Source organism: Theropithecus gelada, chromosome 1, assembly GCF_003255815.1.
Source record: "Theropithecus gelada isolate Dixy chromosome 1, Tgel_1.0, whole genome shotgun sequence".
Taxonomy (NCBI): Eukaryota; Metazoa; Chordata; class Mammalia; order Primates; family Cercopithecidae; genus Theropithecus; species Theropithecus gelada.
Window position 1 is genome coordinate 48860960 of NC_037668.1, and position 17710 is coordinate 48878669.

The 17710-nt window shown below is 51.3% G+C and overlaps 1 protein-coding gene across 4 annotated transcripts in view; it reads right to left on the reverse strand.

The window, feature by feature from the left end:
* ECE1 (endothelin converting enzyme 1) overlaps positions 1-17710 on the reverse strand; it is a 132270-nt gene that overhangs the window by 59566 nt on the left and 54994 nt on the right. Inside the window, exons 1-3 of one of the 4 annotated variants that reach the window (XM_025379814.1) lie at positions 16300-16422; positions 16006-16092; positions 5110-5251 (exon numbers count right to left, since the gene is read on the reverse strand). In XM_025379814.1, coding sequence (XP_025235599.1) covers positions 5110-5251; positions 16006-16092; positions 16300-16353 — 283 coding nt within the window. In that variant the 5' untranslated portion in view covers positions 16354-16422. Of the gene's footprint in view, positions 1-5109; positions 5252-16005; positions 16093-16299; positions 16423-17710 lie in introns of those variants that run through there. The other 3 variants (XM_025379840.1, XM_025379822.1, XM_025379830.1) reach the window with 3 other exon arrangements.

The window sequence follows — 17710 nt, forward strand, 5'->3', positions numbered from 1 at the left end:
GCCAGTGAGGCTTTGGGCAAGTGACCTCATCTCTCCATGCCTCAGTTTCTCTATCTAAAAGTTAGGAAGAAATGTAGGCCCAATTTCACAGATTTCACAGTGATGATGGCCATGGCTGGGCACGGGGTTTCAGCTCCCTCAAGTCTCAGGGTCTGAAGTTTCAGGCCAGTCTTTAGAGAGCAGCAAAGAACGCACGGGCTAGTAGGGGCAGTGTTCAACTCACTCAGGAACATAAGGCCAGTGGGCAGAGGTTCACTTGTGGGCTTATCAACATCTGATGACAAACACAAAGTCCTTCAGATGGGTGGCTGACAAAGGGCTCAGAGCAGCCACACAACAGCAGGAAAATCAGGGTGATTTGACTTTGAGATAATCACACAACAATTAAAAATCATTGTTCACAGTTGAGAGGTGTGTCATAAAAAAATTATGGAGCCATTACGCACGAAAACAGAGAAAGGAAATGGTGGGGGTGATAGTGCCATTTTAAGTATCTTTAAATCAAATCATCTTAATCACAGTTGACTGCTCCACTTCAAACTCCAGGGAAGCACCAAAATCTTTATGGGGCAGGGAGAGAATTTCTATGTAGGTTGAAAGAGCCTGCTGAGTATTACGATATAACTCCATACTTAGAGAAGGAAAAGAATACCTATTGTTTTCATACATCAAACCACAGGAAGGAAAATTTTACAATATCTTGGCTGGTGGCGATGCCCAGGAGACGGCTGAGAGTGAGCCTAATGCGGGAAGACGCATCAGCATCTGTGTGAATGTGTCTGTGTGCGTGAGAGAGAGAGACCGATTAATTAACTGATTAAGGTGTTTGCTGTTATCATATGGGGACTTGGGTTTAAAAACAAAACAAGAAACTAGTCCCAGAAGTCAGTCTCAGAGGCTGGGCTCGGTGGCTCATGCCTGTAATCCCAGCACTTTGGGAGGCTGAGGCGGGCAGATCACCTGAGGTCAGGAGTTCGAGACCAGCCTGGCCAACGTGGTGAAACCCCATCACCACTAAAAATACAAAAATTAGTCAGGCATGATGGTGGGCACCTGTAATCCCAGCTACTTGGGAGGCTGAGGCAGGAGAATCTTTTGAACCCGGGAGGCGGAGGTTGCAGTGAGTCGAGACTGTGCCACTGCACTCCAGCCTGGGTGACAAGAAAGAGACTCTGTCTCAAAAAAAAAGCAGTCTTAAAAGAGGTTTGAGTTCTTCACTAAGTGTCTATTTTGTTGGACACTGGGCTAGGGACCAAGGAGGTGCTTAAGGAGGAATGGCTTGATTATTCAACTATTCAATGGTTTGCAGAAAGTTCATGAAATATTCCTGGCCCAGGAGGTGCTTCATGCATTTTGATGACTTGACCCCCTTCCCTCTCTGGGTCCCTCAGCGGCCTGGGTGCCTGCTGTGCTACTGTGCTATGTCATGGCCATCTCCTTGTCCACCTGTCCTACTAGAATGTGAACTTCAGGGCAGGCCAGTATCCTACGTGTTTTTATATTTCCATTGCCTAGCATTGTATTTGGCAACTAGCAGCCGTTTAATACGTGCTTTTTTTTTTTTTTCTTTTGAGACAGAGTTTTTGATCTGTCGCCCAGGCTGGAATGCAGTGGCACAATCTCGACTCACTGCAACCTCTGCCTCCTGGGCTCAAGCAATTCTCTTGCCTCAGCCTCCTGAGTAGCTGCGATTACAAGCGTCCACCACCACGCCTGGCTAATTTTTTGTATTTTTAGTAGACACAAGGTTTCACCACGTTGGCCAGGCTGGTCTTGAACTCTTGACGTCAGCTGATCCACCCGCCTCGGCCTCCCAAAGGGCTAGGATTATAGGAGTGAGCCACTGTGCCTGGCCTCAATATGTGTTTTTTGAATGAATAACCAAATGAATGAAAGGCCTTATTCAGCACTGTTCACCACCTGCAGAGGCAGCAAACGTCTTTCCTTTGGGACACGCATGATCAATTGAGAAGGCAGGAACAGATCTTAGATTTAATTTACAGACATTCATCTGGACAGAGCCTGGCCTCAAAACTGTGTAGAATGCTTTCTTAAAAATATGTTCTTGGAGCCGGGCGCGGTGGCTCATGCCTGTAATCCCAGCACTTTGGGAGGCCGAGGCGGGCGGATCATGAGGTCAGGAGATCAAGACCATCCTGGCCAACACGGTGAAACCCCATCTCTACTAAAAATACAAAAAATTAGCCGGGTGTGGTGGTGGGCGCCTGTAGTACCAGCTACTCGGGAGGCTGAGGCAGGAGAATGGCATGAACCCGGGAGGCGGAGCTTGCAGTGAGCCGAGATCGCGCCACTGCACTCCAGCCTGGGTGACAGAGCAAGACTCCGTCTAAAAAAAAACAAAAACAAAAACAAAACAAACAAAAAAATAATATATATATATATATATATATATATATATATATATATATATGTGTTCTTGGAGAATGTATTGTTTGTTTTGTTGCCTCTGTTTGCAAAGCACCAATGTTTCCGGAAAGGAAGCATAGCAGGAAGGTAAGTAAAAAATGTAAATATGTGCTCAGACATTCCCAGAGGCTGGCCTTCAGAATCATCAAAAGATTTGCTTTTTTTTTTTTTTTTGAGACAGACTTTTGCTCTGTCGCCCAGGCTGGAGTGCAGTGGTGCCATCCTGGCTCACTGCAAGCTCCGCCTCCGAGGTTCAAGCGATTCTCCTGCCTCAGCCTCTTGAGTAGCTGGGACTACAGGCGTGCACCACGACAGCCACCAGAGCAGGTGGACTACAGGTGTGCGCCGACATGCCTGGTTAATTTTTGTATTTTTTAGTAGAGGCAGGATTTCACCATGTTGGTCATGCTTGGCGAACATCTTGACCTCAGGTGATCCGTCCACCTTGGCCTCCCAAAGTGCTGGGATTACAGGCGTGAGAGCCACTGTGCCTGGACAGATTTGCTTTGACTGGCTTGGTGTTTGCTCAGATGTGGCCAGCACCAGCACCTGGGTAATGAGGTTACTGTTAATATCTGCGGTGGCCACTGCTTTCCCAGGTGGCTCAAGGGTCACCTGATCCTCTGCCCAGCTCCATTCCAGGGGAAGAATGTTCCTCTCCCAGGTCCAGGCTGGAGAAAACCCTTCCGAGACCCAGAGAGGGACACAAGAGAGGCAGAAGCAGGATTCCTCCCAAGGGACCCCACTGGGCAATAACAACAGAAATGTTTTGGGTCTAATCATCAGGAGCTGGACCGTGGGGACTCCCTCCTGCTTTCTGGCAAAGACATATCTCGGGAGCTCCGAGGGGCAGTCTCAGGGCAACACTGGCTGCCAGAGTCTGGCCAGCTCCCGCTGCTCCAAGCCAAGAGCTGTGCAGACGCGCTGGCCAGGGTCCACACTGACCAGCAGGGGGTTCTGAACTAGAGTGGATTCAGGATGCAACGACATGGCAGTGGCAGGAGACGACGACGAGCTTGTATCCTGTGAGTAGAGGAGGCACGCACACACACAAACACGCACCAGGACAGAATCACACAATATACACACACTCAGCAGAGAAAGGCTGTTCTCAGCTTGATCTTCCTTCTTACCCTTTTGTTCATTCAAACATTAATTTATTCATTTTACTATCTGCACACCTGTGGCATAGGCACTATGCTAAACACATCGGGCTAAAGGCCTGAAAGCTAGTCATTAGTTAGTCACACATGCATTAAGCACCTGCTGAGCCAGGCACATTTCGTAAAACACCATAAACCATTAGACAGTCAGTTAACTAATCAAGCAATTGTTTCTTAAGTACAACCTATGTTTGTGGAGTGAATGGATACCTTTGTGCCTAACCCAGGAGGGATGGAAGAACGCTCAGATGAAGTCCCTGCTCTTTTCTAGGCCCCGAGTCCCCTCCCCACCCCGGTGCAGCGTGGCCACCCTTGCAGGCCAGCAACTTCACAGAGGGAAGGCTCCACACAGCCTGGAGTGGACGTTCCCAGATCCCGAGAAAGCTCATAGTTTCTCTCATGGGGTGAGAGACTGAGTCAGTGGGTGGGATGCTGAGCGGAGCCCCTAGAGGCTGCTCAACCAGGTGAACCATCTGCCATCAGAAGAATAAATGTTGGGGCAACAGGGGACTGAGAGGTCCTGGCATTGGCTAATTCCCCATCCTTATTTCTAACTTGGATCTACCCTTTCCCACTTCGTAAGTGTTTACTGAGCATTAACTCTGTGTGAGGCACCTGGCTAGATCCACTCAGTCGGAAACAGAGAACCAGTCTCAGACCCCTACAGCAGGATCAGAGGGGCCCAATTGTATCACCATTCAAAATGGGACAGACAAAAGCACCGACCAAGGAACACGACAGGCAGGCAGCTGGATCCCGGAAGGGCAGCTCTCCTGGGGGTGCTAATGTGCTCTGGAGCATACTTGGATTACAAAGGGAGGTGGAGCCTGGGCTTGAGCCCAGTAGCCTGTGGGTGAATTCCAACCTCCGCATTCAAGGGCCCCACTTGATCCCCCATTAGCCACGTAACCTTGGGCAAGTCACTCCATCTGAGTGCCTCAGTTTCCTAATATGGAAAAGAGGCCAAAAGTAACCACACCTCACAGGGCTGCCCTGAGGAGGAAATGAGATTGCATCTGAAGCGGGTGCGGTATTTGGGGTATTTGGTCGGAGGAAAGAATTTAGTAAACAGAGGGCATTATTGTTATTTTATTGGAACTAGAGATAGCACACAATGTCAGCCTATGTGTGTAATTACCCCACATCCTAGCAACAACACAAGGCACCAGCTATGTGACATATGTTATCTCTAGTCCGCAGAGCCATCTCCCAACTGGGCACTGTTTTCCCATTTAAATTAGAGAAGACACAGGCTGAGAGAGTAAGAGGTTTGTCCAAGGTCACACAGCCAGTAAGTTGCTGGGACACGATGTGGACTCAAGTGCGAGATCTTTATACCACCCACGCTGCCCACTTTCCAGGTCTTGGTCCATCTCAGCACCTAGATCCCCCTGGAGCTGGCTCCCTCCTTGGCCTTAGAGGCCTGCCCCGGCTTAAGCAGGGAAGCCCCCCTTGCCCAAGCTGACAGAGCCAGGGACAGGAGTGAGTTGAGCCCACCATGCAACACGGAGGCACCTACTTGTCTGGTACTGGATGCCCAGCGCTGCCAAGCAGGCCACCAGTCCTGCCGCCAGAAGTGCCACCAGTACCACCAGCCGCTTCTCCACCTGGGTCCGCGCAGCCCAGCACCTCTGGCCACTCCGGGGGCTGTGGAAGTTCACCTGTAGGGAAGGAGGCAAGAGGGGCGGGGAAGACGTGAGCCCCAGGTCCCGCTTCCCTCGGAGGAAGGGGCTCTGCTGCAGGCCCAGGCCCTGGGGAGGCATCAGGGCTGCCTCCTGTCTCAGGGGTGGTCTGGTTCCCACAGATTCAACCCTAATCCAAGAAAGGAACAGCCACCCTGCTCAGCTGCTCAGATCTGCTCCCAAACATCAGAGAGTCAAGCAGCTCGGCCCCGACAGGCTTGTTTTTTTGTGTCACTTGATATGAGTGGAAGGAAAAAACTACAGCTTTTCCCTGTTTCTCTAGTAAGGAGTTCAAAAAGAACAGGATGTTTGGACTTGCAGGCATCCAGTGAGTACCCAGCTGGGCTCTCCGTAGAACCCCCACATCAGCGGGTCAGGATCAAGGGTGACACGGCCACGGCTCACACTTCAGAAGCACAGACCTCCTTAGCTCATTAAACCCTCATAATCCCACGCAAAAACACATGAGCCACCTTGTTACTTTTCTTTTTACAAGGAAACTGAGGTCCACAGAGGTCAGACCCTGGCTTCTCACCACCCAGCTGAATGGGGACAGCTGGGATTGGAACCCAAAGCTGTTGATGCCTGAGCCCACCAGTGGATCAGAGGTGGGTCCTGGGAGATGTTGGCAGAGATGCAAGGAGAAATAGCTCCATTCAGGTCCTGAAAGGGAGGAAAAATCCCTCCAGCCTAACAGTCTAGCTAAACAGGAAGGGAGGCACAATGAGAGGAAGTGCAGGGTGTGGCAGGGCCCTCCCTGCCCGAGGAGGGACACACCAGCCAGCAGCGATGGGAGCCGTCAGCCTAGACCTCTCACACCCAAGGCAGCTTGGGGCTCCCCTCTGTTCCAAGAGGTGCTTCCTGCAAAACCCATGGCCACAGGACAGGAAGGGTCTCCTGAAGGTGGGGTGACATGTGTTCAGTGACACTGTGTCATGTGCTAACAGCTGAGCACCAACTCAGGGCCATGTTGGAAATACACAGCCCAGCAGGGAGGCAGATAAAGAAACAGACTGGGGCTGGCAGGTGTTCAATCAGGGAGGGCTTCCTGGAAGGGGAGATGTCTGGCCTGGGTCGGTGAGAATAAGTAGGAACTGGCCAGATAAGAGGGAATGGAAGTGGAGAGGAGAGGAGGGCCTAGATGCTAAGGGGCACAGAAAGCCAAGTTAAGAGCCTGGACTTCCTCTTGAGGACTGGAATGACATGATTAGACTTGCCCTTTGGGAAGGGCAGGATGGAGGGAGCAAGGCTTTCCAGGAAGAGGGAGAGCTGTCAGGGAAGATGAGGAGACTGAGACTCTGACCTGCAAGTGCCCCACCAATAGCCTGAGGGGTGCCCCTGGTGCCCGGTCAGAGTCCTGAGGGAGTCCCACCCTGGCACTCGGGGATCTGAAGTGGGTCACCTGAGGGAAGGGTACTGAGAAGCCACGTGGCCATGGTTAGGTATTTACTGGGCAGGAAACGACTGGGATTTGCTGCACCAGAGACGGAGGAACACAAGCACTTTCTGTGGGAAAAAAAATTGGGTTCCAAAACTGAGAAAAGGGACCAGGCGTGGGGGCTCACACCTGTAGTCCCAACACTTTGGGAGGCTGAGGTGGGAGGATCACCTGAGGTCAGGAGTTCAAGACCAGCCTGGCCAACATAGTGAAACCCCATCTCTACTAAAAAACACAAAAATTAGCTGGGTGTGGTGGCGGGCGCCTGTAGTCCCAGCTACTCGGGAGGCTGAGGCAGGAGAATCGCTTGAACCCGGGAGGCGGAGCTTGCAGTGAGCTGAGATGGCGCCACTGTACTCCAGCCTGGGCGACAGAGCCAGATTCCATCTCAGAAACAAAACAAAACAAAACTGAGCAAAGGATCTTGGGGCTTAGAGACACTTCTGTGCAGGCCCAGGAGGCTAAGACACTGAAGCAGCTGGGTCAGTAAGTGGGAGGGACGCCGCCTGCTCAAATCCTTCAAGAATCTCTTCTAAAACAGTGAGCAATGGAAGTTTCAGACCATGCTATGTTCATGAATGAAAAGTTCAGGCTGTAAGGGCCTGGCGCAGAGACAGACAGCCTGGTGTGATGCTAACATGTACACTGTACTCAGAAGTTTATCAAGTGCTTTTTCAGAGTAATCAGTTATCACACACACTCTACCTTGGTCACTGGTATTCAGAAGGGCCCCAAGGACTTGAAGCAGGCACTGCCTTGTCTAGGGACGCTGACGTATGTGTCCTGTTGCCCCTGAGTTTGTTTCATCCTTCCTCCTTTAGGCCTCTCATGCCCCCATTATCACGGCTCAGCTCACAGGGCACAAGGAGGCCGTGAGACTGTTTTTGTTTTGTTTTGTTTTGTTTTTTGAGACGGAATCTCCGTCTGTCAACCAGGCTGGAGTGCAATGGCACAATCTCGGCTCACTGCAACCTCTGCTTCAAGCGATTCTCCTGCCTCAGCCTCCTGAGTAGCTAAGATTACAGGCGTGTGCTACCACGCCTGGCTAATTTTTGTATTTTTAATAGAGATGGGGTTTCACCATGTTGGTCAGGCTGATCTCGAACTTCTGACCTCGTGATCCGCCTGCCTCAGCCTCCCAAAGTGGTGGGATTACAGGTGTGAGCCACCACGCCTGGATGAGACCTTGGTTTAAGAGGTACCCATCAGCCAGGCTTAGTGGTTCATGCCTATAATCCCAACACTTTGGGAGGCTGAGGTAGGAGGATGGCTTAAGCCCAGGAGTTCAAGACCAGCCTGGACAACACAGTCAGACCCCATCTCTAAGAAATAAAAACAATTAAATTAAATTAGTAGGCGTGGTGGCACACACCTGTAGTCCCAGCTACTTGGGAAGCTGAGGCGGGAGGATTGCTTGAGCCTGGAAGGTCGAGGCTGCAGTGAGCCATGATTGTGCCTCTGCACTCCAGCCCGGGCAACAGAGCAAGACCCTATCTCAAAAAAGAAAAAAAAAAAAAGAGGTCAGGCGCAGTGGCTCACGACTGTAATCCCAGCACCTTGGGAGGGTGAGGTGGGTGGATCACCTGAGGTTGGGAGTTTGAGATCAGCCTGGCCAACATGGTGAAACCGCATCTCTACTAAAAATATTAAAATTAACTGGGCATGGTGGCACACGCCTGTAATCCCAGCTACTGGGAAGGCTGAGGTGGGAGAATTGCTTGAAACTGGGACCTGGAAGCTGCAGTGAGCAGAGATCACGCCACTGCACTCCAACCTGCATGACAGAGCGAGACCCTGTCTTGAAAACAAAAAAAACAGAAAAGAAAAGAAAAGCCAGCACCCTATGCCTGGTGCTGGCTCCAGGGAGCCAAAGGACACAGCCACTAGGCTTGGGACGCAGGGAAACCTCACCTTATCTGGATAGGAGATAGCTAGGAGCAAGGAGCAAAGTCATCTGTGGAGAGAAGGGAGAGAAGCAAGCAATAGAACGGGGAAGATGAAAGAAACAGAGGGAGAGGAAAGGAAAAAAAGAATAATGGCAGCAAATAAACACTTGAGGGCTAAGTGTCTGGGATCATATTAATTCGATTTTGATGGTGCAATTCTATCTTCATAACATTCTTTTTTTTTTTTTTTTTGAGACAGAGTCTTGCTCTGTCACCCAGGCTGGAGTATAGTGGCGCCATCTCGGCTCACCACAACCTTGGCCTCCCGGGTTCAAGAGATTCTCCTGCCTCAGCCTCCCGAGTAGCTGGGACTACAGGGACGTGCCACCATGCCTGGCTAATTTTTTGTATTTTTAGTGGAGATGGGTTTTCACTGTGTTAGCCAGGATGGTCTCAATCAATCTCCTGACCTCGTGATCTGCCCGCCTCAGCCTCTCAAAATGCTGGGATTACAGGCATGAGCCACAGTGCCTGGCCCATAACATTCCTTTTTTAAATTTTTTTTTTTTTTTTTTTTTTTTTTGAGACGTAGTCTCACTATATCACCCAGGCTGGAGTGCAGTGGGGAGGTCTCTGTTCATTGGAACCTCTGTCTCCCGGGTTCAAACAATTCTCCTGCCTCAGCCTCCCAAGTAGCTGGGATTACAGGTGTGCACCACCACGCCCAGCTAATTTTTGTCTTTTTAGTAGAGACAGTTTCACTATGTTGGCCAGGCTGGTCTCAAACTCCTGACCTCAGGTGATCTGCCCACCTCAGTTTCCCAAAGTGCTGGGATTACAGGCATGAGCCACTGCGCCGGGCCTAGCTTCACAACATTTCTAAGAATAGGTATTAGCGTTAGCGCCAGAAGAAACACAGGAAGTTGGGGCATGAAGGCAAAGAGAGAGGAGAGAGAACAGGGAGGCAACTCACGTCTCCAGGACTGGCAGCTGCAGGCCTACCAGGACGTGCTACCCTCCTGCAGGCGCAGGAGGTGGAGCTGGCCTTCACTGTTTGATGAAAAGTGCTAAATCAAAACAAATAGTGTTCACTGCAAAATTAAATTAAAATTAAGCCAGAATTGAATTAAAAATTCATAGTTTCAGGCAAGAATAGTAAGCAGACTTTGAAAATGGGGTTTTTAACCTTTGTCTTGTTCTTTGCTTGACTTGTGCTATAGGCTATGGGCCTCATGGTTTCTGGATGAGCCTTGTCTCTGAAGGCAGAAGGAATCCAGATGCCTCTTCCTGGCGTGGGAGAAGTCACCTAGAGGTACTGGACCAGGATCAGGAGGCCTCTCCAGGGCAGGTTGGCCAATTCCTGGGTGCAATGGAAAGGGCTGGGCCGTGAGTCAGGGCATCGATCTGCTTCCAATGGCTGCTGGCCTCGGCTGAGTCTCTTTTCTTTGCATCCCTGTTACACCTGCCCAGCCTCCTTCATGGGACTGTGGAGGGGATCTGTGAGATGAGGCCACAGCATGGGGAGATGTGAGTGGTTTCTCAGTTTTCTTTTGGAAATGAGGTCCTGTCAATCATGGTAGAACTGGCCTGAGCAGCTTGGAGGGTAGGAGGATTGGTGGCGGGCAGCCCGGTCCCTCTCAGGAGAGGGTACTGTGAAGTGGCCATCCGCTAAGAGGCAGCGCTGACGCCTGGAAGACGCAGAACTGCTGTAGATGCTCAGCTCACTGGTGGGCTTAATTTCCTATTTATTGTCATGGGAAACAGAAAGAGAATGAGAGGGAGGTGGTGCCCTCAAAACAGAGAGGTGGAGAACAAGACAAAGAAATGAGAGAGCCAGAGAAACAGAGAGAGTGAGAGAGCTAGAGTAAGGGAAATAGGGCAGCACTACCCAGCCAGGAGTTCCCAGGGTTTCCACAGCCAAGGGAACAAAGCCCTAATCTGGGACGCATATTTGGTTACAGAAGTGAGTGCTTGGCTCACCTAGGCTTACAGCAAGAACAAGTTCTGCAGGTGAGGACGGGGCCCACTGCCTGGGGCCCAGGAGACAAGCCAGGAGCAGAGAGGGTGGGGAGCCAGGCGAAGCCAGGTTTTCCGAGTCAGGTCAGGAGGAAAGGCAGAACCCAGCAACCTGGACTGCAGGAAGCAGCAATGGGAGTGGTTTGGCCAAGGGTCTAGCAGGGATCCCACCCGTCTGCAGCCCAGAAGCCCAGCCACCCGGGAGCGCTGGCAGGGGCACCAGGCTCGGCTCCCTGGAGTAAATAAGCCTTTGAGAGCAAGTCGACTGTGACAGCCCAGCCCGCGAGGAACCCTGCCTCCGGAAGCGCCGCAAAGTCAGTTTGGGGAAGTTTCTTCCAGTAAAGTTTCCATGAGGTGGCCTTCTGGCTGAGGCACTGGGGTCAGTCCAGAGCAAAACTCATGTCCTGTGTCCTCTTGTCTCCGCCTGAGCCCTGTCTGCCACCCCACCCAGATGCCTGACTTTAAATGACTGGTAACAGCTTAAAGTAGGACCTGCTGCAGGTAGGGGAGGGCACTCCTCACATCTTAGCAAGAATCAAAGGCTGATTAAGTACTTTCTAGCTTTCCTTGCCTCCCAGAAGGAACACCCAGCTCCCCACAGCATGGGAGAAAGACGGTAACCCTCAGAAGTCAACTATCCCACTGCGTGTTGCTGGGCAGTCTCTGGGCCTCAGTCTCCCATCTCTAAAATGAGGAGGGTGGATGAGGTTCCAGGTATGACTTCTCAGACTCTAGAACCTCAAGGCTTTAACAGGCAAACAGAGTTGACAACTCCAGGTAAACAGACATGTCTTTTTAAAACATTGAGTGGGCCTGTCCCTGAAACCACCCTCGAAAGACAGCTTTGGCCAGGCATGATGGCTCACATCTGTAATCCCAGCACTTTGGGAGGCCAAGGTGAGAGGATCGCTTGAGCCCTGGAATTCAAGCCTGCAGTAAGCCATGATCACGCCAATGCACTCAAGCCCGGACGAGAGAGCAAACAAAGAAACTGGCTCTATAAAATACATATAAAAATTAGGGGCTGGGGGCCAGGCAAAGTGGCTCATGCCTGTAATCCCAGCACTTTGGGAGGCCAAGGCAGGTGGATCACCTGAGGTTGGGAGTTTGAGGCCAGGCTGGCCAACATGGTAAAACTCTGTCTCTACTAAAAACACAAAAATTAGCCAGGCATGGTGGTGTGCACCTGTAATCCCAGCTACTGGGGAGGCTAAGGTGGGAGAATTGCTTGAACCCAGGAGGTGGAGGTTGCAGTGAGCTGAGATTGCGCCACTGCACTCAGGTCTGGGCAACAATGCGAGACTGTGTCTCAAAAAAAAAAAAAAAGAAAGAAAGAAAGAAGAGGGAAGAAGAAAGAAGGAGAAAGAAGGCAAAGGGGAGGGGAGGGGAGCCCTGTGCAAGGTGGGAAAAAAATGAGAAAACCATAACTAAGAATTTAAGATCTCACCTTTCCTTTTTTCTTAACAACAAAAAAAGACCGTTAGAAGTAACTGAATGAATTTCAAAGGTTTTGGTAGACATGGCCATCTGCTCCTCAGTTCAGGCTGCAGGTGTAACTTCAGCTATTTCCCTTCCTGCCACCGAAATGGTGTATGTTCAGGTGTGGGAAGATCAGGCAGCTGGCTTTGGCAGTGCAGAGGCTTCAGAGAGAAAGCTAACATATTTAGATGTATATTATTATATCATGTCACCCATAGTGAGTTTCTATAATAATCCTCATAATAACCAAATCCTTTTTCTAAGCATTATCCAAAATGCTTTCCCTCATACTGTCCCATCTGAGCCTTTACAACAGCTCCAAGAGGTGGGTAATAATATTAACCCCATTTTACAAAGGAAGCTGAGGAAGTGAGTTGCTTTCAGGTCTCACAGCCCAGAAGAGCCAGAGCTGGGCTCTAAGTTAGAGCTAACTGCCTCTGAATTCTGTGCTTGGTCCAGAATGACTCACTTTAGTAGACTGCAAGTAATTTGTGCCTAAAATATGGGATAAAGAAAAAGAAAAGGTTAGGCACGGTGGCTGTAATCCCAGTCCTTTGGGAGGCTGAGGCAGGAGGATCACTTGAGGCCAGGAGTTCGAGACCAGCCTGGGCAACATGGCAAAACCCCATCTCTATTAAAAATACAAAAATTAGCCAGGCATGGCGGCATGTGCCTGTAGTTCCAGTTATTTGGGAGGCTGAGGTGAGAGAATCACAGGTCAAGGCTGCAGTGAGCCCAGATTGCGCCACTGCACTCTAGCCTGAGCAGCAGAGTGAGACCTTGTCTCAAAAAAAAAAAAGAAAAAAAGAAAGAAAAAGAAAAATGCTCTCATGTGAGGTACAGGTAGAATTTTGCTCTGGTTAAATTCAACACTGGCCAGCAGGTCCAATAATAATAAATAAATGTGGCAAGTAATAAAGTAACGAATGTGGCAAGTTTGGCTGAAAAACGGAAGTTTCCATTTATTAGTTATTGGTGTTGATCACCTGGGACTTCCTAAGACTAACGGACTTCAAAATCTTGAAAAATCAAATAGCTTATTTTTTAGCTGTCCATCAAGAGAAGGATTTGGGGTGAAGGATCTATTTTTAAAAGTCTAAAATTGAGAGCACAGGCTAGACGTGGTGGTTCATGCCTATAATCCCAGCACTTTGGAAGGCCGAGGCAGGCAGATCACCTGAGGGCAGGAGTTCGAGACCAGCCTGGCCAACATGGCAAAGCCTCATCTCTACTGAAAATACAAATATTAGCCGAGCATGGTGGCGTGCGCCTGTAATCCCAGCTACTCCAGAGGCTGAGGCAGGAGAATCGCTTGAACCTGGGAGGCGGAGGTTGCAGTGAGCTGAGATCGTGCCACTGCACTCCAGCCTCTACAACAGACAGAGATTCTGTCTCAAAATAAACAAATAAATGTAAATAAAGTTGAGGAAGAAGTTGTGTTGCTAGCAACCGGCCCCAAGGAAATAATCTGAAAAGCTAAAAAATGGGTCACCCATAGAGTGACAGCAATGGAGCCTAAGGGTCCAACTACAGTGGAGTGAATAAGTATAGTTTTATATGTTGGTACCATGAGGTGTTACGATTTTTAATGGCAGCATGTTTCGGGAGTTTCTGACAATGTAGAAGATGCTTATGAAGTGGCACTGAATGAAAAATGAGGGATATAACACTGTATATTTAGAGTGAGTTCAACTATGTTTAAAAATATATACATACAAGTGTGAAAAACTAGAAACCGTTATCTCCAAGTGGCAGGATTACTGCTCCGTTTTTAATTCCTTTTTATACTTGACTATCTTTTTTTCTCCCCCCAGTGAGCATATAAAGCTTTTACACTGCGGGGAAAAAAAAAAAAAAACGATTGAAAACATTAAATTAATAGAATACTCTGCCTCATAAATGGAGATGAATGGGTTCTTGACTCAGAAAAGCAAGCACTAGCTAATTTATGTTCACTTTGGGGAAGTTGTGGCGGCGCCACGCAAGCCAAGCTGGGTACCCACAAAAATGTCCCAAATCCTTGGGTAACCTCTTTGCCTTTTCCTACAAGGAAAGTGGAAAATGTATCCATTTAGGGACACCGACACTAACTCCAACCACAGACAACAGCGATGCGACCCTAGGAACGTCTCTAACCTCTCTCTCTACCTCACCTTTATCATCAATAACGTGGGCATAAAACAATAATCCTAGCAGGCCCTGTATAATATGCATGACATCCACTTTCCCTAACATCCATTTCACAGTGAGGCATCACCACTGAAAGAGATTAAGCCACTTGCCCAAGGTCATGAGTGGAGTACGAATTCAAACCTGGGTCACTGGCTTCAGAGACGGGGCTCCCCCTGCTTGGCCGGGGGCCCTCCCCAGACAAATGTGCTATTTCATCTTAAAAAGGCTATACCCCAAACAGGCTGCTGTGAGCATAACAGCAACACGGCATATTACTTTGCTGAATTCTGAAATGCTTTCGTGTTGATATATTTAGACCCTTCTGTGGAAGATGAGACTGAAAAACACTGCTGATTAGATTCTGTTTTGATTTGTGAAGGGAAAAGCACCTGCCCCAGAAATCTAATTTCCTGCTGGCTTCAGCCTTTTATGAAGAGTCCACTGGGAAGGGGTTTGAGACAGACGGGGTTTGATGTGTCACTCCCGGATTTTTAGCTCTGTGACCGAAGGCCAGTGGTTGCCCCTCTCAGAGCCTCAGTTTCCACATCTGTAAGTGGGGACAGTAATCCCTACAGCTCTCAGGGGTGTTCCTGAAGGTTAAGCATGGGTACCACATCCCAGTGGGTAGAGCACTTGGGACCGTGAGTTTGGGTCCCCTGGGCCTGACTCCTGGAGGAGGAACTCCATCAATGGTGTCTCCCTGCACTGGGAGGATTATTCACTTCTAAGAGGCGTGTCTGAGTGGAGAGGGCCTGGCAACCTAAGTGTCCACTCATCCTAAGCTCGCCTTTGGGAAGAGTTGTGTGCCAGTTCACTAAGCGCCCCCAAGATTCTCCCGAATACCTCCCTTGGTCTACCTGGCAGAAGTCCTCCGGGAATTGGGGTGCCCCAACTCCTCTTTCTACACTGGTTTCTGAAGAGCCAGATCACTGGGTCTCCTAGGGTGTCAGCATGGTTTCCAACACCTTCCCATGCACCTGGCTGGCTCCAAACCCCTCCAGCACTGAGGTCTTGGCCACAGCTGTCCCAGTGCAGCTCCCCAGGGAGGGGAGGACAGAAAGCAACCTTGCTCAGTGTCCTGTCACAAGGCAGGGACGGGGGTGGGGCCCTCCCCTGGAGTGGGCAGATGAGATGCCCACAGGTGCAGACCCTGGGGAGGAGAGGAATTGGACTTCCTCAGTAGAATGAAAAGTGGCAGGGAGAGGGGGCAGAGGACAGGTTCCTGGCCCCAGGAAACTCAGGTATTGGGAGGGAAAGAGGAAGAGGGTGGTACTGCCTCCTGGATAAGGTGACCAACTTTCCCAGTTTGCCCACGACTGGGGGAGTGGGTTCCAGGGATGCAGGGCTTTCCATGCTAAAACAGAAAAGCTGTAGACTGCCGGTAATGAGCCTGGGCAAGTCCCGGGACATTCACAAACTGTGCCTTCTGTGGAAAGGGAACTGGGCCAGTTCGGGTCTCAGGGGTGCTTTTAACTCTGCCACCTGGGCTGTGGCCCCAGAAGCAGGTGGCCGGGAGGATCTGGGGATGGCAGGGGCAGGTGAGGGGAAACTGGTGGGCTCTGGAAGGCTTCTCCCCGCGGAGCTCCAGCTGCGGGGAGGCGCGGCCCCTCCTGGATGGCGGGACGGGGGAGGGGAAGAGGCGGGGTAGGTAGGGATTGGGGGCGCGGCGGCAGCAGCAGCGCGCATGCCCGGACCCCGGACCCCGGGCGCCGGGGCACCGGTTGGGAGCGGAGGGCGCCTACCTGCAGGCCGTTGGGATACGCGTCGCCCTCGGAGAGTGAGTCCACCAGGTCCTCCTCGTCCAACGTGGCCCGCTTGTAGGTCGACATCTGCAAGGCCAAATGCAGCACGGACTCCCTCAGCGCCTCCATGGCTCTCGCGCCCGAACGGGAAAGCGGCCCCGACCCCCGCGCCGCCGCCGCCGCGCCCCGCCCCAGCTAGGACACCCGAGACCGAGACCGGCCCACGGAGCGGCCCGCGCGGGGAGGGGTCCCGCCCGCCTCCCGCCCCCGCCCTCCGGGCCGCACCCGCCTCACCCCCAGCGCCGACAGCAGGGCGCACACCGGGGGCGGCGGCCACAAGCCCCGCATGCTGCGCCCCAGACGCCTGGTCCCGCTGCCCGGGTGGCCGGGATGGGATGGGCCGGACCAGGAGTTGCACCACCTTTGCGGGCGGGGCCTGATCAGTGCGTCGGCGCCCGGTTCCCAACCGCCGGCCTCCCGGGGAGACCCCAAGACCCGAGAGGCCCGGGGGAGATGGGGACCCCTCCCTTCCCCGGAGGTCGGGAGAGGAGGCCCCCAAACTGAAGCCCCTAGCAGGCAGGAAAGGCCCTCACAGTGAGCTCTCCTTCGAGAAAATCTTAAGTCCCCCTTCAACAATGGGGTCCCCAGTGGCAGATAACAAAAGTCTCAGGAAGGTGCCCTCGATTTGGTCCAGAGCAATCAAGACAGGTTCCCCTCAGCATCACTTAGACACACTTAGGTGTGTCTAGGGGGTTAATGCTAGAAAGACCAGACAAAAAAGGTGGAGTAAAAAGGTAGGTGTCCCCTTTCAGTTCCCCTTTCTAGCTCAGAGGCCTTTAAGCCAGTTTGTGAATGAGTTTCAGAAAATTTCTCTGAACTCCCTGACACGGGATGAAAGAGCTGTGTGTGTGTGCATTTGGATGGCTGCAGGGTGGTCCGGTGGTCACCCCCGTGCTCAAAGGTATCGCCCTCCCTGCAACACAAGAGAACCACTGCTCCAGGGACGTCAGAAGCCAGGAAGGGGACCCTTCTTTCCCATCTTCCCCATCAAGAGTCTGAGCCTCAGCCAGGTGCCTCTCCCCCCAGCCCCTGAGCCCTCTCCTATAACCCTAAGCAGGGAAAGGGGGTTCTCTCAGATATGAGGTGTTCAGTTAGGGACTCAGCCCTAGCACTGTCCCAATCAAGAACCCCAGAGAGGTCTAACCCAGCAGATTTCCAAAGGACTCTCCACTTCTAGCAAGATGGGAATCCCTGCATTAATGAGTACTTTTCAACTTTGCAAAGTACATTTCTGTTCATTCCAAATGTGATTCTCACAGTCACACATATGTGTGAATAAACAGGTTTAGAGGGGTGAGGGGCCTGACATCACAGGGACAAGTGAGGGCAGTGGCTCCTAATGGTCTCCTGGCTTCCACTCCTGCCCTCTGACAGCCCCCTCGGCAGCCAGGGTGAGCTTTTAAAATGAAATCTGGCTGAAGCCAGGCGCCGTGGCTCGCTCACGCATATAATCCCAACACTTTGGGAGGCCAGGGTAGGTGCATCACTTGAAGTCAGGAGTTCAAGACCAGCCTGGCCAACATGGTGAAACTCTGTCTCTACTAAAAACACAAAAAATCAGCTGGGCCTGGTGGCATCCACCTGTAATCCCAGCTACTCAAGAGGCTGAGGCAGGAGAATTGCTTGAACCTAGGAGGTAGAGGTT